Source organism: Pholcus phalangioides, unplaced genomic scaffold, assembly GCF_987345545.1.
Source record: "Pholcus phalangioides strain wild (caught in Gottingen) unplaced genomic scaffold, Ppha-v1.0 ptg000002l_1, whole genome shotgun sequence".
In the NCBI taxonomy this organism is placed as follows: domain Eukaryota; kingdom Metazoa; phylum Arthropoda; class Arachnida; order Araneae; family Pholcidae; genus Pholcus; species Pholcus phalangioides.
In genome coordinates, this window is record NW_028301595.1 from 1,957,259 (window position 1) to 1,985,049 (window position 27,791).

A 27,791-nucleotide genomic window follows, 5' to 3' on the forward strand; every position below is an offset into this window, starting at 1 on the left:
GAACAGCAATTTCGAAACTTCCTGAAAGCAACCTGAATAAGAGGGTTTCCGCAAATTGGTATAAGATTATTTACTGTCATTTGATTATTACAATAATCAACCCACACCATTATGCGAATGAACGAAGACAAGTGCCTGATGTTATGTAAGAGAAGTAAGAGAAGTGTTTTAGCACAAACTCGAGTGTATATATGATGTCAAAATAAATAAACTGAAGTCAATGATGAAATCCCAGAAAATAATCGAAATAGGAATTTGTGGAAAAACCTCTTATCATTTGGTTTCTTTCAGGAAGTTTCGAAATTACTGCTCACTGTATTATGGTTATTTTTGTGAATTTTTATGACGATCAGATAGAATTTTCAAACAAGTTGCACAACATATCTGGCAATATCAAATTTGAAAAAAAAAATAAAATAAAATTTATATTTCTTGCGCATACGCAATTAATAAGCATTTACGAAAGATACCCATATCTCATCAAAAAAAAATTTGTCTGCCATACTTTAAATTTGTATGCGGTGTGTCTCATGCATGGCGTCATGTTCTCTGTGAATTTCGTTAGAATTTATCGAAATTTCCGCACGTTATAAGCAAAAATCGTGCGATGAAAACTATAAAATTTTTATACAAAACATTTATATTATATTTTCAAGAATATTGAATACGTGCCATTCTCCCGAATATGCACAAAAATATTGCACAAAGCTAGTAAAATATATTTTCTTCAATTTTTCAAGTTATTTTCAGCTTTGTCTGATACACGGTTGATCAAAAATATTTCTTATTACGTTTTTGTCGGTCCCCTAACAGCACCCGTGACAAAGTTTTCACTGGAAATTATAAGTACAAGCACAGGGTTTCCATGATCGAAATCGCAGAACGATTCACCCAGTATTTTTTAGAAATTCAAGAAAATTTCTGAACTCTAAAAAAGACACAGACTTTTGGAAATATAGTGTACCAATTACATAAAATTTTTACGAATTTTTAAACTACTTAGACTTTATGAGATACCTCGTAAAACACCAAGACAGGTGTTTTCCCGAAGAAAGAGAAGGGCCAGAGACACTTCATCTCATGCTAATTAATTCCACGAGGCCTCTTTATTTTCACACGAGAGAAACATAATCTCCAAAATGAAATCTTTCCTTAAAATCTTTACGCAAACATCAGCTATTTTCAGCGCCAACTTTGTCAAAAATTAAGCCAAAGGAAAAACTTTCGGTTAATAATGAATATGTTTCGAGTCGACGCGATCATACAAGTCTCTTTACGTATTCAGATTTATGCAAAATACTCCATATTCGAAATTTCCTCGGGGCTTCCAATTACACCTCAAGATGGCACGCGTGTAAATATTCATTCTTATATTTTAACTTTATAGCTCCAAAAATATCTCATCCTTTGTGAATTTCATCGGGCGCAGTATATCTTTTTATGACAGCGTTTCTCAACTTTTTCAACCCAAGTAAAGTGCCTGAAACATTTCCACGGACTCATATGAATGGTGTGAATTTATGACCCGTATTTTACGGGACATTCATGTATTTCTGGTCGGACCGACTTTTCCATATAATTGTCACTTTTTTCACAACGAGTCTCTACATTTAATTTTATCTTCAATGAAATTATGAATGCATATAATTTTTATAACTTTATAGACTACATTACATGATAATTATGACTATAAATATGAATATTCTCTCATCACACATATTTTTCATACTTTTTTTTTCAGGGCACTGCATTTAAACTGGAATTTTATAGTATTAACCTTAGTTGCCTTTGCCTACCATTGGTGATTTTTCAACAATTTTAACAATAACTGGTGATTTTCCCGGCTTATAGCAACGCATTTTGCCGTATTTTTCGTTAATAAAATGTAATCACCAGATATTTTAACTTTCCTTTTTCGTGAAATACATTTTTTTACTGCGGGGTTTGCATCAATCCTTAATTTCAGTAACATCAGCGTTAATTGGCACTTCATTAAGAATTGCATGTTTCGACAACAATTTACGATATTCCGTGTATATGATCGCAATTCCCCGTATTTTTCTTGATCGTCACCCACAAATTGAGACTCTAGTTTTTCATTTCAACCCAAGAAGATATTACTAATATCAGTTTCACAATCGATAATTTTCCGTTCAATTAGAAAAAAAATTACCAGGTCTGCCTGCGGACCCCCCTGCACCATTGTTACGGACAATAGGTTGAGAAATGCTGTTATATGGGATTATTTTATACCACAACTCACTTGGGCAACATCCTCAGCAATAGGTTCTCGGTCTTCTTCTTCTCTTCCATCAGCAGCTGCGTCCTTTGCTGAACCAGACTTTCGAGATTGCAGGCGTATTTCTCCATAATCGCGATCATGTTATCGAAGATATTCGTTTTCCTAAGAGTATATTCGCATCATATTAAAGTTTGAAGTTTAAAAGAGAAGCATCTGCTATTTCAGTTAAAAATATGCATCTGTCATTAAAACTCAAATGATGCATTTGCTATTTTAGATGAAGATAAAAATCTGTTACTTTAGTTCAAAAAGAACATCTGGTATTTCGGTTAAAAATTAACATATGTTATCGAAGCTCAAAAGAAGCATCTGTTAGTCCAGTTCAAAAGAAGCATCTATTGTACCAGATGAAAATATGCATCCGTGATTAAAAGTCAAAAGAAGCGTCTGGTATTTCAGTTAAAAATATGCATCTGTCATTAAAACTCAAATGATGCATTTGCTATTTTAGATGAAGATAAAAATCTGTTACTTTAGTTCAAAAAGAACATCTGGTATTTCGGTTAAAAATTAACATATGTTATCGAAGCTCAAAAGAAGCATCTGTTAGTCCAGTTCAAAAGAAGCATCTATTGTACCAGATGAAAATATGCATCCGTGATTAAAAGTCAAAAGAAGCGTCTGGTATTTCAGTTAAAAATATGCATCTAGTTTTTCAGTTAAAAACATGCATCTAGTTTTTCAGTTTGAAATATGCATCTAGTTTTTCAGTTTGAAATATGCATCTGTTATTGAAATTCAACAGAAGCATTTTTTTAACTTAAAAGAAGCATCCTATTTTAAATGAGGATAAACATCTGTTAGTTTAGTTCAAAAAAGAACATCTGGTATTTCAGTTAAACAATGCATCTGTTATTGAAATTCAAAAGAAGCATCTGTTATTTTAGCTGAAAATGAACATTTTATTTTAGTTAAGCCGAAGTATCTGTCAAGACGAGTAAAAAAAATCCAATTCTTTACACTTAATAATCTCGTATAAAATTAAGAGATTATTAATTATTAATTGTGCGGAAAATTCACTGACAACAATTCACCGAAATGAAAATTTACCGCTCAGAAAATCCATCGTCACGCAATTCACCGACATGACAATTCATAGCTATTAAAATTTACCGACAAACAATTAATCGAGTAAGTGGATGAGCAAGTGAGCGATCCTGTGAGTGATTGATCAAGTGAGTCAAGGTGAGGGAGCAAATGAGTGAATGAGCAAGCGAGTGAATCACTCATATAGTCACTGGCTCACTCACTCTGTCACTCACCCATTCACCGGTTTTCTCATACGGTCGCTCACTTATCCACTCACTTGGTTACTCATATGACCAGTCACTCAGTTGGTAACTCATCCACTCACGCGATCACTTATACGAACACTCACTCACTCGGGTATTCATAGGATCACTCACTCGGTTATTCATAGGATCACTCACTCGGTTATTCATAGGATCACTCACTCGGTCACTCATACGTTTCCTCACTAACTTTTTCGTTAGCGCATTCAAAAACTCTCATTCAGTCATTCACTTTCTAGCTAACTCATTCAACAAATCATTCGGCGCGCGCGACCTTAACTTACTCACATAACCAAGGGCGCGGTAGTCCAGGTCGATAAGATACTCGCCTAAAGTACCAAAGGATGTTTAGTGGTGTCACGAGTTCGACACCCGGTTCGCCCTTGTCAGAAATTTTTCTGATACAGGGTTACAACAGAAACGGCTACATGACCACACACCAAACCAAACATGGCCCCTGCATTGTTCCTTGCGGGATATAAGCAGATTACCTTTCGGCTGGGCCATGCTGGAAAAACACTCCTGGTATCCAGGCCCAGCTAACATTTCGATTCAAGAGCCACAGGGTGGGTGGGTGGGTGGGGGGGGGCGTCCCAAGACAGCGACGACCACGCTCGCGGAAGAGCCCAGATATCAACGCCAGCGAACGAGGAACACTGACGGAACACCCGCCAGCACTGCACCTGCGAGCCTCCGACCAACGCAATCAACCACAGAAAACACCCGCGAACCCAAGATCTCGCCATGTCCACTAAGAATGCCACACCATCCAGCGCTCTCCAGTCCATTGAACCAACAGGATAGAACCATGCGGCCGTCCTCATCCAGCGACTAAAGTCCATCCGTTCCTATCACCGCACCCTCCCTCTGACGCTACATGACCACAGAAGAAGATTACGACCGCAGGGAGTCCCCACTTCGAGTGGGTGCGCGCACTAATCTTCTCGGTGAATACAATGCAAAATTTCCAACGCTGCCAATCGGAACCGGCAATAAATTGTAGGTCCCGGTCTGATTAGCCCTCGTGGGCAGAAAAATGACCGTGGTGCGACAAAAATGATCATATGACGATCACACATTGATTCACTTGACCAATGATTCGGTCACTCAGTTCCCACTGATGATGAAATGTTGTCGTTGAATATTCCTAGCGGTGATTTCCTGTCGGTAAATAGCGTGGTGGTGGATTTTCCGTGAATCGTTTCAAGGGTAGACTCAAATCAACTCACACTTCGGACAGCAGCTCCCTCAGCTTGACGCTGATCATCCTGAAATCCGGCCTCGAGTCCGGATCCTCGTCCCAGCATTCGTCCATGCAACACCTAAGGTATTCGGGACAGTCAGTGTCCTGGATCGGTGGCCGGAAAATCTTGCCCCCGTTCACCAGCGGGTTTACGACCCTCTCGATGATACCTGAAAAAATAGACGCATCAACTGTCACGATGTCGAATAACGTGGTCACCAACAGCAGGAAATAATCACCGAGACTTTTAAAAAGGATACATCACTTTTTATTTTTTTTTTCTTGATCACGACACGGACGAAATAATTTATTTAACTACGAATTGAAATAGTTCGAGCGTGAGATTCTTCGTTTAAATCCTTCTGTAAAATTGCGTCTCCGAGAGGAAGTTCTTCCACTCGAGTGATTCAATTTGGAGCTGATTTAATTTGAATTTTTGATATTAATTAATGCACACGCAGCTGAATTAATCTTTTCTTCCCCCCCCCCCGATTCGATAATTAATAACCCAAATGGAATGTGAAATTTAAAGAGAGAATTGTTTTCCGAATTCGATCGTTATGGAGTGCTTTTTGGTGCATAATCGCGATGCCCGTGGGTAGCTACACGCGTAGTCGAGATTCGTAAGGATAGCCGGTGCATTATGGGCGTCTCGAACGTACCTGCCGCCCTACATTGAACATTGAAGGACCGGACCCTACAAACTAGTACCTTGGTGGGAGACTGACAGGGCTTTTGCCTAGGGGAGGGGGGGACCCTAAATTTATACCAATTTCTTTTTAGAAAAAAAGCCGCACATTATTGTCTATCGAGAAAATATTCGTGACCATACGTCCCACTTTTGAAGAAACTGTCTCATTTTTGAAGGGGGTTGTTCTCCGCTTCAGTCCAGAATTATTTTACCGTTCTCACCCATTGCCAGATAACTCACAAAACAGCACTTATTGGTGAGCCATCAATTCTCCTGTAAAGATTATTTATTAACACACGAGGCGAGTTTTATTAATATATTACTAATTTCGCGAATTATTCTTTTGCCTTTATTTAACCGGTCTGGACAAACTAATATTTGTGGGCACCAAAATGCACAATTGCCCCTTGTGATGGAGTGGATGGTTTCTGGTATTACTAGGGTGACCATACGTCCCGTATTTCCCGGGACAGTCCCGGTTTTTTGTGTTTTTTTGGCTGTTCCAACTTCTTCGCAGAAATGTCCAGGTTTTTCACGTATTTTCAACGAAGCCAACTTGACTTTTTATTCTTCATTTTATTCACCAAATCAACGAATAAAATTATCTTCCCAACTATGACAATTACGATAGCAAATTACATTGTTCATCTTGCATATTTGTCATGTTTTTTATTTTAATGCACTGCAATTTCAAGTGTAAAAAATTTATTTCCCGCGATTGGCGACTTTTCTGTGATTTTCGCATGATTTAGCAACTTTACTCACTTTTAGCGTTATTTTTGGCAATAATTGGCAATGTCCCGTATTTTCCCGTATTTCGAAGACAAATTTCCCGTATTTTTCTCGAACAAATATGGTAATACCGTATTACGGTCCCAGGCCTTGGCCGTTGTTCCCTCAAGTATTTTGAACAATTTGGTCGTCAGACTATGGCTCAAAAGCGTGATGGTCATGTGAATTTTTACTATTGGAAATTTTTGAAAAAAATTTTGTGTCCGAATAAAACTCAATCTGTCGCCCATTCCAACTTGCCGCCAGGGTGCATCGCACCCCTTGCACTCTCGTTTAAGCCGCCCCTGATTGTCGCGATAGCTGTGGATAGCTACTCGCGTAGCCGAGATTCGTGACGATAGCTGTCGCCGGCGATGCCAATCGATAGCTTGCGCGCAGTAACGATTCATGCGAACAAGCTACTTTATTGCACACCAATTCTCCGGTCATATATAGCCATACGGCAATTTCTAACTATTGGAGTTGGAAATTGTGGTGGTAGGATCGGTAGGCAAAGAACTTGATTCCGATGTTCTTTGGCCAGATTCGAACCCGTGGACCTTGACGGTGACCTTCATAATGGAAGGCGAGCATCTTACCACTGCGTCACTTGGGCGGTTGTGCGAATAAGCTGGCATGTAATCGAGGTTCGTGTGGATAGTTACCGCATAGTCGCGAAGCCTGCTGATAGCCGGTACGTAATCACGATGTTTGCGGATAGCTATGCATATACGAGATTCGTAAAAGGATAGCTGATGTGTAGCAGTGATGCCTGTGGATAGCTTGTGCGTAGTACCGACGACTGTTAATGGCTACGCAATGCGACTATGCACAGTGTACGAACGATAGATGGTGCGCTGTCACGATTCATGCGGATAGCTGCGTGCATTCGCGATGCCTGTGGATACTGAGCAGTTGCAATTTGTAGCCGCTGTGGTGGTCGAGTGGTCATAGTGACGACTCGCATCGCGAGCACCCCGGGTCCTAACCCCACCAGTGGTGGGTTCCCAACTTCGAAGCGCGAATGCGAGCCGAATTTCCCGTTAAAAAGACTCGCCACAGAGAGCAACGGGCTTCTGCAACGGTAAATCTTCAATAATAACACTTCACTCACAGTTTGAAAAATATGTGGTAGATGGCAGCAGTATAACAAACATTACACAGGAACAAGATTCACTTTAGGTTCACAACACGGACACGTAGATTTCAACATGTACCAATTCGTTAGAAGTTCCGCAGAGGAATATGGAAGAGGTGTATGTATGTGTGGTTTAGTAGTAGTTGGAATTTGTCTGGATAGCCGGGGTGTACGCTGTTTAAGTTAAAAGTATGTAGGGAATATTTCACCAATTACGCCATGTGTATGGTTGCTGATCAGTAAAGAGGAATAAGGTCCAACGTTTGATGCCTTAAAAATGTAAATAAATGCACCAGACAACTGTTTACGAAGCCTAATTTGCCCCTTTTCCAATGGAATCCTTTCTTTCTTAATATTTTACCGAAGAAAGAGCCACAAGATAAGACCTGGAACACCTGTTTGGTGCTTTCACTCCCATTTTTAAGATATCAAACGTTGAATTAGACTTGCTAAAAAGGTATTCCTTCATATTGATAATATCACTAGAGACTCACACTTATGAGGTAGGGTCCTCGGCCCCCAGGGGCCTTTGCGGAATATGATTTCGTGGAGGATAACACCGAACGAATAGACGTCTCCTTTCTGAGTGCCTTTCGCTGGTGGATTCATGGCTCTGAGAATCTCTGGTGCCGTCCATATGAGACCTATCGAATTGACACGAATGAATGAATGAATGAATGAACACCAGAACTCTGCCACCGGACTTATCCCGTTGCCGAGATTTCTTCCAGCCCAGCTTCGTGGCAGGGTCCATCTATCAAATTGACAGATGCACATAAAGAACTATCCGTAAACACTATGCAGTATAAATCTCCGGAATATGGATATTTTTTTTTTTTTGTGCCGTTATCAACAAGAAACGGACATACTTTTCTGGTACTTGATTTGTTCGCTGCTCGGTAGTTCTTGGTCTGCTTTGAACTCGTGGAAACCGAAATCTGTCAGCTGTAGGACCCAACGGCTGTCGACCAAACAGTTCGAAGACTTGAGGTTGCCGTGAGAAGAAATCTCGCTTTCGTGGATGTAATTCATGCCCTGTGTAATAAATGTACAGCACACATAAACAAATTCATAAAGTCCGTGGAAATTAGAAACTAAGAACTACACAAAGGCGCCGGAACCTGGGATGCCCAGACCCCCCCCCCCCATCCAATAAATTCTGTGAGGAGGCTGAGCCTGAGCCACCTCAATAATTAAGAATATAAAATGCAGCGTACACCCCCCCCCCCCCCCATGTATAAAGGCTCGGGTCCCGTATAATACAGGACGACTGGCAATTTTAAACCCTCTCTCGATGCTTTCTTCATGTCGGTGCCTCTAGACCTACATTCGACTTCAAATTAAAACAAAAATCCCGTCTTATTCTCGCCAGGTAGCCAAATCTATTCATCACGAGAATAGATTTGGCGACACCACGATATCGGTATTCTGTCATAGTTGAGGAGCCTAGGAAGGTGAGCGGAGGACTCGTCGCATCCTCCACATTTGAAAAAAAAAAAAAAAATCAGGTGACGTCCGATATCATAGTATAAAAACAGTATAGAAAAAAGCAATTGGCTGAATGAATGAATGATCTTTAGTAAAAGGCGAAAAAGCAATTGGCTGTAGCGGTAATAACATTGACGTCACACTTGCGGTCAAAGATGGCGGATGAGTCAGCCTGGAGTTTCAAATAGCTCTATTATAGTGGAAGAAGCTTCCGATGCTTATCCCGCGCAGCGTGGAACTTGCGCTGGTTCGTCGTTGATGAAGGCGATATATCTTAATAAGACCATGGGAGAGGGATTTATTAAATTTAAAAAAAAAAAGTTCAATTTTCAACCACTAGGTGAAAAAGTTCGGCTTTTTTTATTCAATTTTCTTTTTTTTCCATGCACCATATAGCGTATATACCAAGTTTCAATGGAATACGTCCTCCAAAACGGGGGCTACATAAGTCGGAGTCATGGCCCCACATCCTGGAGCAGGGCCCTATCTTTGGCGTTCTCCCCAAGCCAGACAAGGGTCCTTCTATAACGAATTTATAGCATGAAAAAACAAAAAATAATGGTTATTTGTCCCGGGCCTCAGGGCTGGAGCCCTGTCAGCACTACTCTTGTGGCGGCCAGTGTCAGTATACTGAAACTACTCAGACTTATATAGCGCCCGTTCTGGTGGACGTATTCCAATGAAACTTTGTATATGTACGCTATATGGTCCACGGGAAGAAAGGAAATGCAGTAAAAGCACTGATTTTTCACCTGGTGGTTGAAAATTGAACTATTATTTTTTTTAAATAAATCCCTCTCCCATGGTCTCATTAAGATACCCTAAAAATTGGGCTACATTCGGATAAGCAGTTCTCGGAGTACGAGAATCATAATCGCTCCGTATTTAGATAGAATGATGGCAGCTGGCCCTACGGACGCGATCTCGGGATCATCTCTTTCTTTCCCCCCACGAGCACGTCCTGTAGCACACACACACACACATGCGGATGGTCCGTGACGTCATAGCTCTCGGCCGGTATTGGTGTATGTGGCATTGCAAACTCCAAACTCATTAAATTTACACAGAAAATGGAGGGAGAATTATATTTTTCAGTGATTCTATCAATTATTCAATCATTACACTTCACTCATAGTTAGAAAAAATGGTGGCAGATGGCAGCACTACAAATAACAAGCATTACACGGAAAAAAACATCACGTCAGGTTTCACTTCACGTACATTCCAACATGTACCAATTCGTTAGAGGTTTCCGCAAAGGAACATGGACGAGAATGCATATGCGGTTTAGTAGTAGTAGTGATTATATCACGCCCCCTTTTACTTTATCTTGCTGCTACCGACCCCGTTAACAAATAGGCGGAACCAAGTACTATCCCGCGGTGGTCGGATCAACAGAATTTCTCCTATTTTTCCAAAACAAAAGTTGGCATTTGAATATCGACGCCTTAAAACCCGCTCGCATTCAGAGGAACTCCAATTTACACTCTCACGACAGCATTTAAAAGGAACGGAGCACGAACAGGACGCGTGACGTCGTCATCATCATCATGGCGGCCGCGTCGGAATTTAATTAAAACTACCAACGAGATGTTTGATACGAACGAGTCTAAATAACGGAAAGAGGGTTAAAGTAAAACGGCATTTGACTAACGAACAGCAAATTAGAAGAAAAACAAAAAAAGTTCTTAATATTCCCGGGTAAAGCATGTATAACTCACCTTAATGAGATCAGCGACGAGCGACGCCACGAACACCGTGTCCAAGTTTATGTCGGGATTCTTGAGGATGTCCTTATATCGAGACATACAACGAAAAAAATTCACGTCAAATTAAATAGTTAAAGGTATTTGTATTAAAATTGCATTTTTTTTTCAATGATTTTTCGCGTTGAAAATTGAATTCCGTCAAACCGTGGCAATGATTGGATTCCGCTATTGAATTCAATTATCGAGACGATTCTTCCAATCACTATTCAGGTGTCGGACCGATTATTCAGTTGTCCAAAACGCAGTCTTTAGCTATGCCGCTGAATTATTTGCTCTGACGGTATAATATATAATTAGAACTGCGGAAGAAAATTTGCGGATATTAATTTTTATATACTATCTATATTTTTATACTATCTTTTCTAAATTAATCGAAACGGTGGTGAAAAATAGACTATTAACTTGTTTAAACAACTGTAAATTTTTTGCCCCTAATCGATATGGTTTCTCGGGAAATCGAGGAACCGAAAATGCTTTAATAGAATTCTGTAGGGTTGTCTATACAAAAGTATTGGCCAAAATAAACAAACTGTTTCTCTCTTCCTTGACATCTCAAAAGCATTTGAAAACGTCAATCATGAGATCTTACTTCATAAATTATCTGACGCTGGTGTTAGAGGTGAAATGTTAGTGGCTCAAGTCTTATCTAGACGATAGAAAACAAAGAGTTAAGATAAATAATTGTTTTAGCGAATACACAAATATAACAAAAGGAGTTCCTCAGGGCTCTGTTTTAGGTCCGATTCTTTTCATCATTTTCATTAATGATTTTTGTACGTTGAAACTCTTCGGTAAAATAATAACATACGCGGATGATTCTGTAATTCTCTATTCCTGTACTGATGTGCATTCGCTTAAACGACAGGTTGAACACGATCTTCTAATAATCAATGATTGGTTCAATAATAACACGATATGAAATTGAATCGCCAAAAAACTCAATTTATTTATTACAGCTTGATTGGGGATAGCAATTCAGACATAGTATTCAAATCACATCTTATAGACTGCTCAAGAAATGATTGCAACTGTCCTAATGTAATGGGATTCCCGAAATGAAAATCTCACGTTGCTATACTAACCAAAAAACTTAGATATTTTCTCTACAGGTTCTATCATCTTCATAAAATTGTCCATCCTTCCTTTTTACGAACATTATACTATTCATGGATACAATCTTCATTATAATATGGAATAACAACTTGGGGATGTGATTATAAAACCAATCTACTTCCTATCATAACCTCTCAAAATAGATTTCTCAAACTTTTAAATTATTCGGTTTTGACTTCTGGTGCTACCGTCAAAGACATCTTGGGTTTACGACACTTGGTTGTCTACAAATCGATATTGACACTTCATAAAAATAAGCATACATGTTCTCCTAAAAAATTCATTTCTCTGAGGACTGGTGAAATATTTCAAATCCCTTTACATAGAAAAGAGATATTTAAAAAACACTTCGTCTATTTAGCTCCCAAAATTTACGATGCCTTGCTATTCGAATTAACAAATATAGCTTTATATTCTAAATTTAAAAGGAATTATTTAGTTACGTTGCTGCTGTCACTAACATTGAAGACTATTCTTAAATGTATATCACGGGACTACGCGAATACAGTACTTGAATTAAAATTGCCGCTTTATGTTTGTGACTATTATTAACATGTACATTATACATGACTGTGAAAACTGTTTCGATTATGGTCATTAATTTCGTTGATTGGTTGTACGGGCATAATTATCCCTAGACAACTCATATATATCGATTCACTTGCATATGTTTAGATATATCGCATTTTACATCATATTGTATTGTGTTTTTCAATGAATTTTATTGAATAAAGTTTTGGTTCTAAAAAAAGAAAAAAATTGGACTGCTCGATTGAACAGACCCCAAATGTTTTGGTTGACCATACGTCCCGTTTCCCCTAGGACATTCCGGTATTTTCACGTAAAGAATTTTGGCTGTACCGAATTTTTTGTAAGAATGTCCCGTTTTTTTCACTTATTTTAAAACTAGGTGCTAAAGCAGGGTCGTGAGGTGGTGGGGGAGCAGGTAAGTCAGGTGTCCCGGGCGCTGGACTAGAGGGGACGTCGAATTTACTCTTCAACTGCCCCTTATACGTTATAGGAGAGCACCGATGCGACACTGAAGCCAACTTGAATTGTTATTCATTATTGAAACCCAAGATTAAAGTTATCTTCCCAACCCATAAATTATATTTATTATGCTATTTACACGACTGTATATAAGAATATTCCTTTCACACATTTGCCATATTTAAACGTTTTCTTTTCGTAGAATTCATCTTCCGCCATTTAGATTTTTCAGTAATTTTAGAAATATTTGGTAACTTTGCTTAATTTTCGCATAGTTTTGGGGATAATTGGCAATGTCCAGTATTCTTCCGTGTATACCAACGGAAATCCCAACATCCCGTAATTTTCTCGAGAAAAAAATGGTCAGCCGACTAATGACTCATTGAGCGAAAAAAAACTGTCCTTGAATAAATGCAGGGTTGTCATAATCAAACTGATCCTACTCAGACCTTTGTAGAGCCCGTTCTGGTAGACGTATTTCGTTGAAACTTACGTTGTATAGACCAGTGGTTTTCAACTTGAGGCCTTATGTTCCCCTTGTGGTCCTAGGATATTCTAAGGGTTTTTGGAAATAAAGTTCTAAGGGTGTGAAAATCAGGTAAAAGGGGAGCCATGAAAGGCAGTTAAAGGGGGCCACTGACAGTTGTGAAGGAAAAAAAAATTAGCTACTAAGAAATAAAGATTTCAAGTCTGGAAAAATGTGACTGCCCCGGGGGTAATGTAATCATGACCCGGGGGTTTGTAATCATGACCCACACCACTTTGCCCTAGGACCAATGTTGAGACGGCCTTGCATAAAACCCCCCATAAGAGGGAAACTCACTGAACTCTAGCTCAGGGTAAGGTGATGGAGGAGCTATTTATTATGTAGTTTCATTGGATCGTTCCGCAATTTACGAGACCGACCATTTAAGGCCCATTTAATTCGGCTCTTGGGAAGGAGAATCCTCTCTCTGACAGGGTGGATTGGGCCCAGGATTAGACGGGGGCTACGAGAAGAAAATATTGTCAAAGGAAGCCATCGTCTAAAAAAGGTTAAAAAACACTTATGATATAGACCATGGGGGGGGGGGGGGGAGAGAAAGAAAACTACAATATGTAAAAAAGGTAGTTCAAATTTTGGCCATAAGGTCAAAAAAAGGGTGCATGAAGAACAAGAAGCACGAATTGGAAACAAAACTAAATCACAGCATTTGTTCTATGTGCATTCCATTTGCGTCATACGCGAAAGGCTTTTGGGCTAGCAACAATATAGCACGAAAAGTATCATGTTGTAGCAACATGGAATTATTATGTTTCAGAAGTCAAAGGGATTCATGTCCCGAGAACTAGGAAGCCCCAGGTCTCTCTTCGGAAAACTTCTCAAAATTACCTCAAAGTGATAACTACTTGAAACATATCAAAAGTGAGCACCAAACACAGTTCCTTCAGTTGTCGGCCACATTTTTGGACCTCGAGGAGAGAGAGTGCTCCAAGTCTAATTAAACATACGAACTCTGTCTGAATTGAAAATAAACATAAACGACATGTTGTTGCTATTGTTCAAGAAACCGTTAGTGCTATATTGTCGAACATTCTGTAACGCGCTTTGAACGCGTGATTAACGCAAATTGTTAACGCGCAATGACAAATGCTGTGATTTAATAAAGTTTTATGTTTGCAATTTGTATTTGTTGTTCTTTATTCGCGCCAATTTCTCACCTGGTAGTGTAAATTCGAAACTTAATTTTCATTGCAGTTTCCTTTTCCTCCAAGATCCATATAACATAACGTATTAACGTATTTTGCCGCCTGGCAGTCCAGTGGTTAGGGAGCTAGCTTCTGACTGTGCAGGTCTGGGTTCGAATCCCGGATCGGGCATGGATGTCTACTAACACTAACAAATTCCCCGGACAGATCGTAACGATCTCTTGGGAATACGTGCTGATCACGTTATCAAGCTTCAATGAAATACGTCAACCAGAATGGGTTTTATATACAGGGTGGCCATAAAATAACTTTGCCATTATACGAGCTTCTAGCGGCTGCACAAATCAAAGAATGAGAGTGAAATTCGAGATGTAGGTGCTTCAGAGTATGTGTTCGAGAGTAATAGAAACGAAAACCTAGCGCTCGCGATTACGGTCACATCAACAAAATTTTGAAAAAATTCCAAATATCAACATTCACTTTTATAGATTGCAAAGTCAACAGTGCAGTAAAAAACCATGAAGGGGTCATTCAAGTATTACGTCAGCATCGAGGAGGGGGGAGGGGGTTTCGGATTTGCTGACTTTTGATGACAAGAGGGGGAGGGGGGTTTGAAGGTTGCTTACGTCATCAACCACCCCTTTTTGAAGATATGAAATATTCTAAGCTGCTGACGAAATTTTGCTGACAGGGGGAGGGGGGTCAGCGTTTTGCTGACTTTTGCTGACAAGGGAGAAGAGGGGGGGGGGTCAAAAATGGCTGAAAATCTGCTTACGTAATATTTGAATGGCCCCAAATGGCGTTAGAGCGGTACCTCTAGCACCATAAACGCCTGCGCTGCACGCAGGCAAGGGAACACGTGGAAACAACCAATGCAGATCACATTTCTGCAGCCAGAAGTTCTGGTGAGTCCAGAAGAAACCCCTTGGGTGAGATTTTCTTTGTTTGTTTGTGTGTGTCCTTCGCCACTGTTCCATTCTAATGCCATTCGCGGATTTTTACTGCGCCAATCACTTTCCAATGCTTAAAAGTGAGTGTTGTTGTCTGAATTTTCCGAAATTTTGTTGCTGTGATCGTAACCGCGAGACGTACAGTTTTGCTTTTCTCTTCATTCTCGAGCGTATACTTTGCACAAATACCCATACCTCGAATTTCATTCGCATTCTATGACTTTTGAGGCAGCTAAGGGCTCGTGTATCGGAAATCGTATTGTTTTGTGGCCACCCTGTATGTCTGAGTAAGACCAGTTTAATTATAGCCACCTGTACATGCAAAATAATTTATGGCCGTTATGATATTCGTCATTTTCGTGTAAATATATGCAGTTTATTACTGACGGGATCTCTGCATTTACCCATAATCACTCGTTTTTATTTAGTGATGGAATTTGATTATCGGCAATTATGGCAACTCTGAATCTACAGGCTGAAATGAGCAAAACGTATATTCTTCAATGGTGTGATCACTCGAGAAATCAATGTCTTCGAACTACGAAGTCGAACAGTCATCGAGCACTCTAGGGTGCTGAAATCAATAGAATTTTGTTACCAACACCATATTTAAATACGTAATAATGATATCAACGGTTGTTACCTTCAAGCTTCCCCTGGCACAAAAAAGTGAAATGATGCAAATATTTGGCGCATCGACGCAGGCTCCAATGAAAGGATTGATGTTCTCTTGGCGCATTTCTCGGATCTGTAATTATGATGTCAATTAGCATTCTAAAAATATTTGTACAATTAGTCCAAATAAGATTAAGTTTTTATGAGATTACGGTCTGACAGATCTAGTAAAATTTGAGCAGAACTTTTTTTTCATCTCATCACTATATATACTTGGTGTCTCCACCCACGGGTTTGATTACGTCACGTTAAGAATTTCAACTGTAACGTTTCCTTAAAAACACTCCAACAAAAAAATAATAATGACTACTATATATATTTGGAGCAGCGAACATTTTCCACATTCCCTGTTGGCGTATTTATCGCTCAAAGAATTAGTCAACGCCAAGTTTGGCGAAATAGAAAACCACTTCCTGGATCAGCGTCCTTGTAACCCAAGAGGAGGATTTTTCTCTTTGTCCAGTTAAGTTACCCTGAAGTCTATTTTGAAAAAGGGGCGTGACTAAGTGTCTTCTCGTGGTAAATGGAAAGAAAAAGATCCAGAACGGCGCGGTTTTCTTTCGAGGGGATAATTTATAATCTGAAGCGTACGCACTACCAGATTTTCTTGTTGCATTTGGAGTTGCCGAACATCGGCGTATTTTCCGTAAGAAATTTCACGTTTGGTGATAAGATCAACCAGACCAACCTTGACCTCCGCTCTGTCCCCATAGGGTATATAAGCTGGTCAACCGCAGTAACCGCACAGCAGTGCGCAAAGACACTAAGAGCGAGATGGAGAACATATTTCTTACCTGTATCATCTCCTTGCGAAGCGATCGCGTGATGTCAATGTTCTTCTTATAGACAGGTTTCACGTAGACAACGTTCCCCTTGTAAACGCCGAGTTTGTGCGACGCCCTCGCAGCCGCAGCCGACGACGCGTCGTCATTTTCATCGCCTTGAGAAGCTCTCAGTGCAACGAAACGGCTCGTTTCGAAAGCAAACGCCTAGTGAAATCGATTACACATCTATCATAATCGTATCAGAATTAAAATACGTTTTGAATGAAATTTATCATGTCAGTACATACATTCTGACATGCAATTTATCATGTCAGAGTGTATGTACTGTATACATTCGCATTTATTATAGATATACAGGGTGGGTGAAAAGTCCATGACACATTCTAGAAACTGATACAAAATCAACTAATTTTCATAAGAAAGAGGCGTTTGCACTAAAATACTTATCACAGCATGGATATTTTTTGATAAATTAAAAAAAAAAAGTTTAAAATTTCATTCACAAATGGGGTACATACAAAAAACTCGACATTATAATGTATAAAAAGCGACATACCGAGTGTAGATGGCGCAACAGGTCACCGACATTTGCAAACATGATTTTTTTGAGATCCAGTAATGAGCTATTTTCTATTTCGACAGCTAGCTGGTTGTTTAATATAGTAGAATGCCAATATGCCACCTTCTGATACCGACACTCCTGAAATGGCTTATTCGTGAATGAGGCTCCATTTAGCCGAGGACAATAATAAACGTCGATAAACACTGTTTTGGATGTACACCCCAAGCTACAAAGGGCTCTCATATAAAACTGTGGAGGTTTTGTGTACGCCAAAGGGTTAAAAATTTATAGAAATTCTGAAAAAAATCTCAATGACAAAATGTGTTCCAGAATTGGAAAAAGAAGCGCAATTTTAAATTCACTTCTAGGAAACATTTCAGAAAAAATGAGAAATAATTTCAGAATCGGTGAGAAACAATTTCAGTATTAATGAAAGAAATATTTTCGTAATTAGTTGGGAAAAGGTATTTCGCAGTTTATGAAAATGAATGAATGAATTTCTAAAGAAAAATATTTTTAGCATTTATTTGAATGAAATATTCTCAGAATTTATGAATATTCACATTTAAAGAAAAAATAACTTCAGAATGAATGATAGAAATACTTTTAGCATTAATGAAAGAAATAATTATTTAGAGAACCTTATATGACATGTGACATAGTTTTGGAGCACTTAAGCACCCCGACAAATTTCCAGATCAATTGAAAGATCCGCGGAAGATTTAGAGATCACTAAAGGGGGCTCTATAGAGGACTTACGTATCAATAGGGGGAACATTAGTTCAGGCGAACACAAAGTAGGGAAAGGTTTTTCCCCTTTTTGCGAGTAAGATGCTATTAAGAATATTTAATATTTTTTGTAAAGGGTGGTTGATGACGTAAGCATCATTCAAACCCCCCCCCCTCCATTATTAAAACTCAGCAAATCGGACCTCCCCTTCTTTATCGATGCTGACGTAATACTGAATGACTCGTAATGCGGCCTTTATCTCACCAGTCGTTCGTCGCAGAAGTATGTATGGTCTTATTTTAAAAAATGCTCAAAATGTGTTCAGAAATCACTTTCGAGAGTGAAAAGTAGTGCCGTCTTGAAGCATGTGCCCATCCGGGCCTCAAGAGAAGGGAGTGGGGGGGGGGCTTTCAAAAATCAGAACTGATTTGAAATTTTCAAGAATTTGCCAGGTACGCCCTGAGAAAAATCATGACCCGGGGGGGGGGGGGAGCTATGATGCTCTTAAGACTGCCCTGGTGAAAATACAGTGTATCATAAAATAAAAAAAAATCTAAATTTTTATGTAGTCTCCCTGTGCTATAATGTCCAATTAGAAAGTTGTTGGTCTGTGTCTCTACCGAGCCCAGCAAAATAAAACCCATATGTCTTCAAGTGCAATATTCGCTGATGTATTTGAATTTAAAAACCAGGAAAAGAGTTTGGAAAAGACAGCATAAACTGACGGAAAATGCTTCTTTCCCAACTTGCACCTTTGATTTTTGAATTCAAATATTTCAGCGATTGTTGCACTTGGAAACTTGGCATTTTTCGTTTGTTGACCTCAGGAAAGACAGGGCAACAACTTTCTAATTGGAATTAGTTAGAGAGGGAGATTACATAAAAGTCAATATATATTTTTTTAATTTTATGATTTACACTGTATTTTCACTGTTGGAACTGTTACAGGTGATTCCCGAACAAATTTCGAGCATTTTTTAAACTAGAACCACACCGCCACGGCGAACGGTTGATGAGATTAAGGCCACCGCATTCGCATTTACGGGACACCCTGTATATCTTCTATGATAATAACAACGTACGAAATTTTCATTTTCGGAGAAATTTCTGCGAAGAGTATAGAAGTTAAGTCACCGGTGCGTGTGGTTAATTTGCATATCGCCTCTTCCTTAATTAGAAAAAAAACAAACAAAAAAACTCGCGATGATAACGACACAAGCGGCTTGTTATTAAGTAACGCGTTAATTAAAAAGAAATGAATAAAAATTCCCTTGAGACTCCGCTTCTTGAAAATTTATGCCGAAACATGCAAAATATGCCAGTAATTGCCTTTCGTTTCTCGAGAATATGTACCAAGAATATGTCTCTCTCTTGCGAAATGTTGACCACGTGCCCAGCCTTAAATAATTATTTATTTAATATCTTAATGAAATCTCATTCATCATTTTTAATCATTGCGCGTTAGTTTTTACTGGGTTGTAATTTATTTTAATATATTTACAAATGACCTGCTGTTAGTCAAGAGGGAAACGCGTCAGCACCTGTTTGTTTGGCGGATTAGTTTTTTTTGGCTACTGCATTACTAACTGAACGAAAAATACGGGTTGCAGTGAATTGTGTATGGGCTATTGGGTTATCTTAACACGTACGGTATATTATTTTGAGTAGGTGATGCCGCCTATCTGGTGTTTATTTGATCATTTTTTGTCGCATCGCGGTCGTTTTCTGCGTGGGATCCGGAAATTTCGCCTCCGACATTTCGTCCCTAGTACATTTCGCCTGCCCTGACCGTATGAGTGGCTGAGCGAGTGACCGAGAAAGTGACTGAGCGAGTGACCGAGAAAGTCACTGAGTGACCAAGTGACTGTGATCGACTGTATGAGTGAGTGACAGTAAGTGTGAGTGGATGTATGACCATATCAATGATCAAGTGAGTGAATGACAGTAAACTTTCCCCCGATTTCCTATCGGTCGTAGGTCCTCGGCTGTACCTCCACTACGATTCCAGGACGAAATAACTGGATTTCTAGACTCCCAAAAGAAAAAAACAACACTTTATTTAATTTATTATCCAAAACCTCCACGAAACCGTCCTGTCTCTTCGGTACAAACTTTTACACTTCTCTATATTTTTCGAATCTCTCCAATCGTTCTCGTTTCTCTCTCTCGCGACTCCTGTTTCTCCTCGGCCTTTTCCTAACCTCTTTTCTCCTGAACCTTACACTTCCCATCATCGAAAAGCACATCCATCATTTTTAAATGATGATGATGCTTCAAGAGCGTAACTCGGTTTCTCACGGCTACCGTGATAGGGCGTCGGCATTACGTTGCATATCACCCTTTCGGGTCCCCCAGGCCAACGCGTGACGCTATCCGGTAGGCGAGCGTTGTACCGTGCAGCAGCAGCTTTTTTGGCGGCGGCGGCCATACCACCCTTAAATGGCAAATAAAGGTTGCTCATCCAAGAGTTCATGGAGTGGTGGTCACCACCGACATAAGAGAAGGATGACCTTTCCCTGCCCTTATTCCTAGGTGCGCCGTTGTTGGCGATTGAAGATTTAGCCGGTTGGCTTCTGGTTTTCTCGGTCTTCGACTGGCGGTTCGTAGCTCTGTTGATTCCTTTGGCAAATGGACACGAAAACAATCGCCAGTTCGATTGCTTGGACGTTTCCTGCCTAGCCGGAAACCAGTTCGGTGCCGATCTCCTCCTGTTGACAGCATGACCATCGTCGTATCGTTTCGAGTTCATCTCTTTGAGCTGCGAGGCCTTGCCCTCGGATGCGGATGCGTCCCGATTGAAATGTGTCTGAATCTCTGCACTTGACGATGGCGAACGTCTTCTTCACCATGTTCCCGTTGACGTAGAGACAGCGCCTCGTACAGACATCCGGTATCTTGGATCCTCGATTGACGACTGCCCCGTCGACGACTTCTCCGTGTTCTGATATAGACTGCAACACTGACTCGGGTGTCAGTTCCTCGGACGCCATGTTGCAGACCAGGATCATTTCAGCGCATCTGGTCTCGAAAGCCGGTACGGGCACAATCCGGCGCACTTTAGTGCCTCCTCCGTTGACTTGGAATTTGTTCGAGTTCCTGAGACAGTACCGGACAACCCTCCAGTCCTTGGTCAGGGTCTTGACCTTCCTGAAAGATGAGACCAACCTCAGGCTGATGTAGCCCTCTTTGTTTCTCCGGATTTGTTTCAGCAGGAAGTTGTTCTTCATGATGTTGAAGTCGGTGAAGTAGCTCTCGACTTGGGACATGATCCTCTCTTCAAGTTCTTCGTTAGGTATGCAAAAATCGTTGTTATTGCCGTTGCTGGCCTTCTGTTTGCCATCGGCAGATGAAGTACACACGCCGTCCCTACGGCTTGGCTCATTGATCGGACTTAGAACTAGTACATTTCCCAAGAGTGCGTCGTATGCCGTCGGACATATTAACATTTCATTTATCAAGCGACTCGACACTGCGCGAGTAATTGGCACGTACCCGTGTTTGCCGTCGCTGATCTTCATCATACATATTTTCAGAGGGGCTATCTCACTTTCGCTAAATGCGGACTTGATCCTTATTCTCCCCTCGCCTTCACTGTCGTCGATCTCAACCAAATCAGACCTAACGACTGAGATCTGGGTCTCGGAATCGACTACGCCTCTTATTGTCTTCTGACCACATTTCAAACTCACGGTCTGCGGTGTGTCAATGTCCGCACCAACACCAGCTGCCGGCACCGTAATATGTGCTGTTAGGACTGTGGTTTCTTCAATCGTGTCCCCCTCTTCTGTCTGGACAGAGTTCGCCTGGGCCCGACTCAATGGCTCCTGCTGGACTCTTGCAGGACAAAACCTTGCTATATGGCCTTCTGCTCCACACGCATAACAAGTGACTGCGGCTCTCTCTCTGGTATTCGAACCCATCGTCGCTTTAGGTGGGAAGGACTCACCCTGAAGCCTCTCGTTTCCGCTGGCTTTCGATCTCGGATTTTGATGAACAGGTCTTGGGGTTCTCGTTCTATCACTAGAGAAGGGTGCCCCCAGACTCCTCTTCACATCATCGAACCTATCTAGTTTCTCCGAAAGCTCACTTGGAGACACAATATCACTCCATTCGTCCAGATAGTGTTCTTTAAAATCTGCTGGGACGCGTTTTTTCATTTGATCGGTGATGATTAAATCTCTTAGTCGCTCAAATGTCGTGACCCCCAGAGCCGCCGTCCATCCATCAAAATAGGTACACAGCTCGTGGTAGAAGTCTCTCCAAGTGCCCTCTTGATTCTTGTGGCGCGAAGAAAACATCTGTCGGAACTTCTCTGGGGTGAGTTTGAATTTCCGCAATAATAATTCTTTAACTTGGTTATAGTCCTGCACTTGCTCTTCCGGTTCGAAGGCAATTAACTGGTTCATCTCGTAGGGAAGAAGTCCCAAGAGCTCAGCTAACCAATCTTCCCGTGCCAGGGCCACACGACGAGCTTGCCGCTCGAACAGCACCAGGTACAGACTTATGTCCTCTTCCATCCTGAACTTTTGCATCAGGTTCTGGAAATCCTGGCCGGGGGTTCTGCCGCGCCCAGCTTGATTATTCTCCTCTCTTCTGACTCCTGTCTCGATCCTCAGTCTTTCGAGTTCATGTTCCATCTTCTTTTCTTTACGCCGCTCCTCCATCTCCATCTCTCTATCTCTACACCGCTCCTCCATCTCCATCTCTTTATCTCTACGCTGCTCCTCCATCTCCATCTCTCTACGGCGCTCCTCCATCTCCATCTCTCTACGCCGCTCCTCCATCTCCATCTCTCTACGCCGCTCCTCCATCTCCATCTCTCTACGCCGCTCCTCCATCTCCATCTCTTCTCTCTCTTTCCTATTGCTTATGATAGTTTTCAGCATCTCTCTGCATGTCGCTTCGTTGTATAGTTCACTTTCCTGTATGGTACTCACTAAATGCATTAAGTTGAACTCCGGTCGGACTTCTACCCCTAAGTTGGCGGCCATGGTCTCCAGATCCTCCTTGTTCCCTTTTGCCAAATACGCCATCTTTATCGTCTCGATACCGCCGCACAACACTTGCTTCTCTTCCCTAGACAGGATTGTCCCTCTCAGCACCGGTTGACTTCACGAAAAAAAAAAAAAAACAGCGTGGGAGCTCTACGCTGCTGCTATCCTTCTATACGAACCGGGGTGGTTCCACCGTCGCTAGGACACTCTTCTTCGAATTCAGCTCACAATCTTGAGTCGTTGAAGCCACGACCCGATCCTGCCGACTGCGCCAGTAAAGTTTCCCCCGACTTCTTATCGGTCGTAGGTCCTCGGCTGTACCTCCACTACGATTCCAGGACGAAATAACTGGATTTCTAGACTCCCAAAAGAAGAAAACAACACTTTATTTAATTTATATCCAACACCTCCACGAACCGTCCTGTCTCTTCGGTACAAACTTTTACACTTCTCTATATTTTTCGAATCTCTCCAATCGCTCTCGTTTCTCTCTCTCGCGACTCCTGTTTCTTCTCGGCCTTTTTCCAACGTCTTTTCTCCTGAACCTTACCGACTGTATGAGTGAGTGACAGTATGAGTGACCAAGTGAGTGACCGAATGAGTAAGTGTGAGTGGATGTATGACCATATGAATGATCAAGTGAGTGAATGACTGTGGGAGCGAGTGATTGACCGTATGAGTTACTGTAAGAGTGACCGTTTTCGTGATCAAGTGAGTGAATGACTGTGGGAGCGAGTGATTGACCGTATGAGTTACTGTAAGAGTGACCGTTTTCGTGATCAAGTGAGTGAATGACTGTGGGAGCGAGTGATTGACCGTATGAGTTACTGTAAGAGTGACCGTTTTCGTGATGAAGTTTGGGATCGTATGAGTGACCACATTCACTTGGTCTCTGATACGATCACATGCTGTCATTTACTCATATGATCACCTGCTGTAATACACATTCACTTGGTCACTCGTATGATCCCTCACCCATTCGCTTGGTCACTCAGACACTCACTTGGTCTCACTTACATACTCAGGGAGCTTGGAGACTTGATGACGTAGTTCTGATATCCAAGATGGATAGTAAAGAAACCGCGTCCAATTACTGCCCAGTAAGTCTGAAGAAATTTCCTTCCCTCTCGAAAATTCTGGAAATTATCATTAGAAGGCAACTGGCGAAGTGGATGGACGAGAATTGGCGGGAAACCAGCATCGGTTCAGGAAGGAAAAGTCGTGTGAAACCAATCTTCCCGATTTTCTAAGATCACGTGATTAAGGCTTGGACCAAAGACGTCGACGTCATCTATCTTGATTTCCAAAAGGGATTCGATAGGGTCCAACATAGTGAACTCTTGAAGGGTTTTAATGTAAGATTGGGATTGGGGCAGTTTTTTCAACAAGGTAGAATCGTGGTAGCGAGTTACTGAGCCGATGTCTGTGCAAAGCGTGGTTTCTTGCGGCTTCGTCACACTCCTGGCATGTCCTGTATCTTCACTAGGGAGCTCGTTTCGCACAGACTCCGGTACAATTGCTCAAAGGTTTCTTTCACTTTCAAATGATGCTAGCGATTAGTCTGCCATCTAAACCCAATATTTCTGGACTGAAATGTCAGAAATGTTTTATTTAGACTCCCTGTCTCACTATTACTATTGAAGAACTAGTAAGAATCTATATATATAAAATTTATTTTCTGTGTGTGTGTATGTTTCCTATACAAATCTACAATTTTAGATCGATCGTCGCCAAATTTTGCTTGTATATACCAAGCGGAGTCCAACTTTAGCGATACGCTACTCTAAAAGTACGTCAGATTTGGCCAAATGCCCGAAATGGGCGAAAAACTGTCGAGCAAAAATGGTTTTTGGGCCTCAACAATCACTTACTTTGGCTACCGTGGTTCCCTAGCAATGCGTTTCAGGCACGTATATGCCTTAACAATGCCTTTAATGATGCAAGTATAATGTATGATAGTTTATATGCCTTTATAATGGTTTGTAAATTTTTCAATCCTCTCAGTAATTGAAGAAAACCCGGGAAGCGCTGGGTATTATAGCTAGTCTTTTAATAACTGTGCAAAGGTAGCCTTATATCAGGGTGCACAACCTCCGACTCGCGGGCCAAATGCGGCCCACCAAGGGGTTCTATCCGAGTTTTTGGTTGCGGGCGACAGAAATACCTGATACCTGACCCAGGGGCTGAAAAGATTATGCTTACTGTCTTACCACACCATAAATACGAGATGCATACGCTATACATCAGCGATACAGCAACAGGCAAAACAATTCATCTGCTTACGCTCTTAATACTTTGAGAAACTGTCGCATCAGGAATAGGACTTATCAACATGACATCCTTCATATCTATCTTCCATAAAAGACACGCCAACTTGTGCTCGTACCTGTAATGCCTGGAAGCGGATAAGAATACGTTGTACATCGGCCAAATAACAAACATTAAAAGAACTGGACACAATCAAAAATTTCATGGAAAAAAAAAATATATATAAAGTTCAAGCTACTCATTTGAAATTACAAGAGGGGGAAAAATCCTATTGAAATGCATTGAACTTTTGGGAAAAAGTCCTAGAAATCTAGTGAAAAATCACACATTATTTTCGGTATATCCTGGAGGGAAGAAAAGGATTATAAAAACACGGACATTTCCTTTTATAAGGACAAAAAAGTATCGGGACATTGGGAAGAATACTCTGTACGAGAGTCAATAATATATAAATCTTTGAACGTACTTCTCTCTGTATTCCTTATTTATTTCTCCAGGAAATTCTAAGGATTGAGGACCGGAACAATTTTTCTGTCGTCACTACCAAAATATAGATCTTTATTTATTTTCTCTGAGGCCACGAGTGTCCGTACATTCGTGTATGTGTACATGGTTGTGTACAGTATGGCTTCTCTTCCAATATGACCCACTTTCGGGCACTCGAAATATATTTACGTCTACCGCATTGTGAAAATAATGGAAACTGTTACTCGCGTGAGAATCAATTTTCAATTTTTCTCCGTATCGTCATTGAAATTCGGAAATACGTGCCCAAATTTGTTTAGATATGAAAGGAATAAAGAGTGAGGCAAAACCTAAGCAGAATTTTGAAGTCCGGATCCAAATATAGAATGTCCAACGCAAGAAGTCACTTGACCACACCTATTATTAAAACCGGTTTATGTTATTGCAGGTGAAAAAAGAGGAACCGGAAATTCCCTCTCTCTCCACCCAGGGTTTCCGGTAGTCACTTTCCGATCGCGTGGGTATGGCGATGGCTTGGCGATGAAAGGAAAGTGTTTCCCATCGAGCTTATATTACTGGAGGGAGCATCCAGCCGCCGCGACGGCAGCTACATGTAATGCAAGGAAATCACGTGACTCGGTGAAAACAAATCTGGTGCCTGGCAATTTGCCCACAGAAATGTACAGTTCGGTCTCTAAATATTGCGTTTCAAAGATTCAAAAAGGGATTGGGAACTCATCTAAAGATGAAAAAAGATAAAATTATTTATTTCATTAATACTGGAAACATTTCTTTCTCATTAACGCTGGAATAATTTTTTTCGTTAATGCTGAAAAATTTCTTTCATCAATTCTGGATTCTTCTTCATTAATTCTGGAATTATTTCCTTTATTAATTATTATTTCTTCATTACTTCTGGAGTAAATGCTTTCATCAATTCTGGATATGCTTCTTTCATTAATGCTGAAATTATTTCTTTCATTAATGCTAAAATTATATCTCATTAATTCTGAAATTATATCTCATTAATTCTGAAATTATATCTCATTAATTCTGGAATTATCACTTTCATTAATTTTGAAATTATTAATTTCGTCAATGCTGAAAGTATCTCTTTCATTAATTCTGGAATTGTCTTTAATTAATTCTGGAATTATCTTTGATTAATTCTGGAATTATCTTTAATTACTCTCATGAAAGGAATGCTACATGCGACTCATGAAAGGAACAAATCTAAATTAAAGAAACATAGAAATGAATCGATCTGATCGTTTTTGCTTCAAAAAATGCTTGATTAAAGCTGCGGAATTTCTTCAATGTAATTTATATGGGCCCATAAATAATTCCAAAGAATCCTAAATTTTATGGATTGATGCAATTGCATAATACAAGACAATACGGAGACATTAATTCTCATTTTCGTGATTGAGAAGATATAAATAAAAAAGCTGAAATTAATGTTATTGCACATGGATTTCAAAAGTGGGTCTGGCTCATTATTTTATATTTAATTCTCTGGGCTTCGTATCTCTAAGTAAACTCAATATTTCTAAAGCCAAAGATTCAATTCAATTTTTAAAATTATTGATGAGGCGGGAAACCCTACTAAATTTCCGCAGTTCTATGCAAAAATCAGCAATTTTAACATTGATCTCTCTATGGGGATCGTGTTTGTTTGCACCGAGTCACGTGATCTTCCGACGGAGATGTTGGGGACACCGTTTTCAGCACTGCTAAGGCGGAGACCGCTGACGTCATACTCCCTCCAGTAATGTATGAGCTCGATGGTGTTTCCTCATTATTGCCAAGTCGGGACTTTTTTTCATGCTAAATTCGGTGTTATTTTGTTTCTCGTTATTTCATAACATGCCATAGC

The 27,791-nt window shown here is 40.5% G+C and overlaps 1 protein-coding gene across 2 annotated transcripts in view; it reads right to left on the reverse strand.

Annotated features, from left to right (window-relative positions):
• LOC149089052 (guanylate cyclase 32E-like) overlaps window positions 1-27,791 on the reverse strand; it is a 270,710-nt gene that overhangs the window by 8,752 nt on the left and 234,167 nt on the right. For both annotated transcript variants that reach the window (XM_089236936.1, XM_089236943.1), the window contains 8 exons: window positions 25,466-25,577; window positions 16,906-17,100; window positions 16,080-16,184; window positions 10,647-10,718; window positions 8,307-8,472; window positions 7,932-8,081; window positions 4,824-5,007; window positions 2,264-2,404 (listed from right to left, as the gene is read on the reverse strand). In XM_089236936.1, coding sequence (XP_089093062.1) covers window positions 2,264-2,404; window positions 4,824-5,007; window positions 7,932-8,081; window positions 8,307-8,472; window positions 10,647-10,718; window positions 16,080-16,184; window positions 16,906-17,100; window positions 25,466-25,577 — 1,125 coding nt within the window. The remainder of the gene's footprint in view (window positions 1-2,263; window positions 2,405-4,823; window positions 5,008-7,931; window positions 8,082-8,306; window positions 8,473-10,646; window positions 10,719-16,079; window positions 16,185-16,905; window positions 17,101-25,465; window positions 25,578-27,791) is intronic.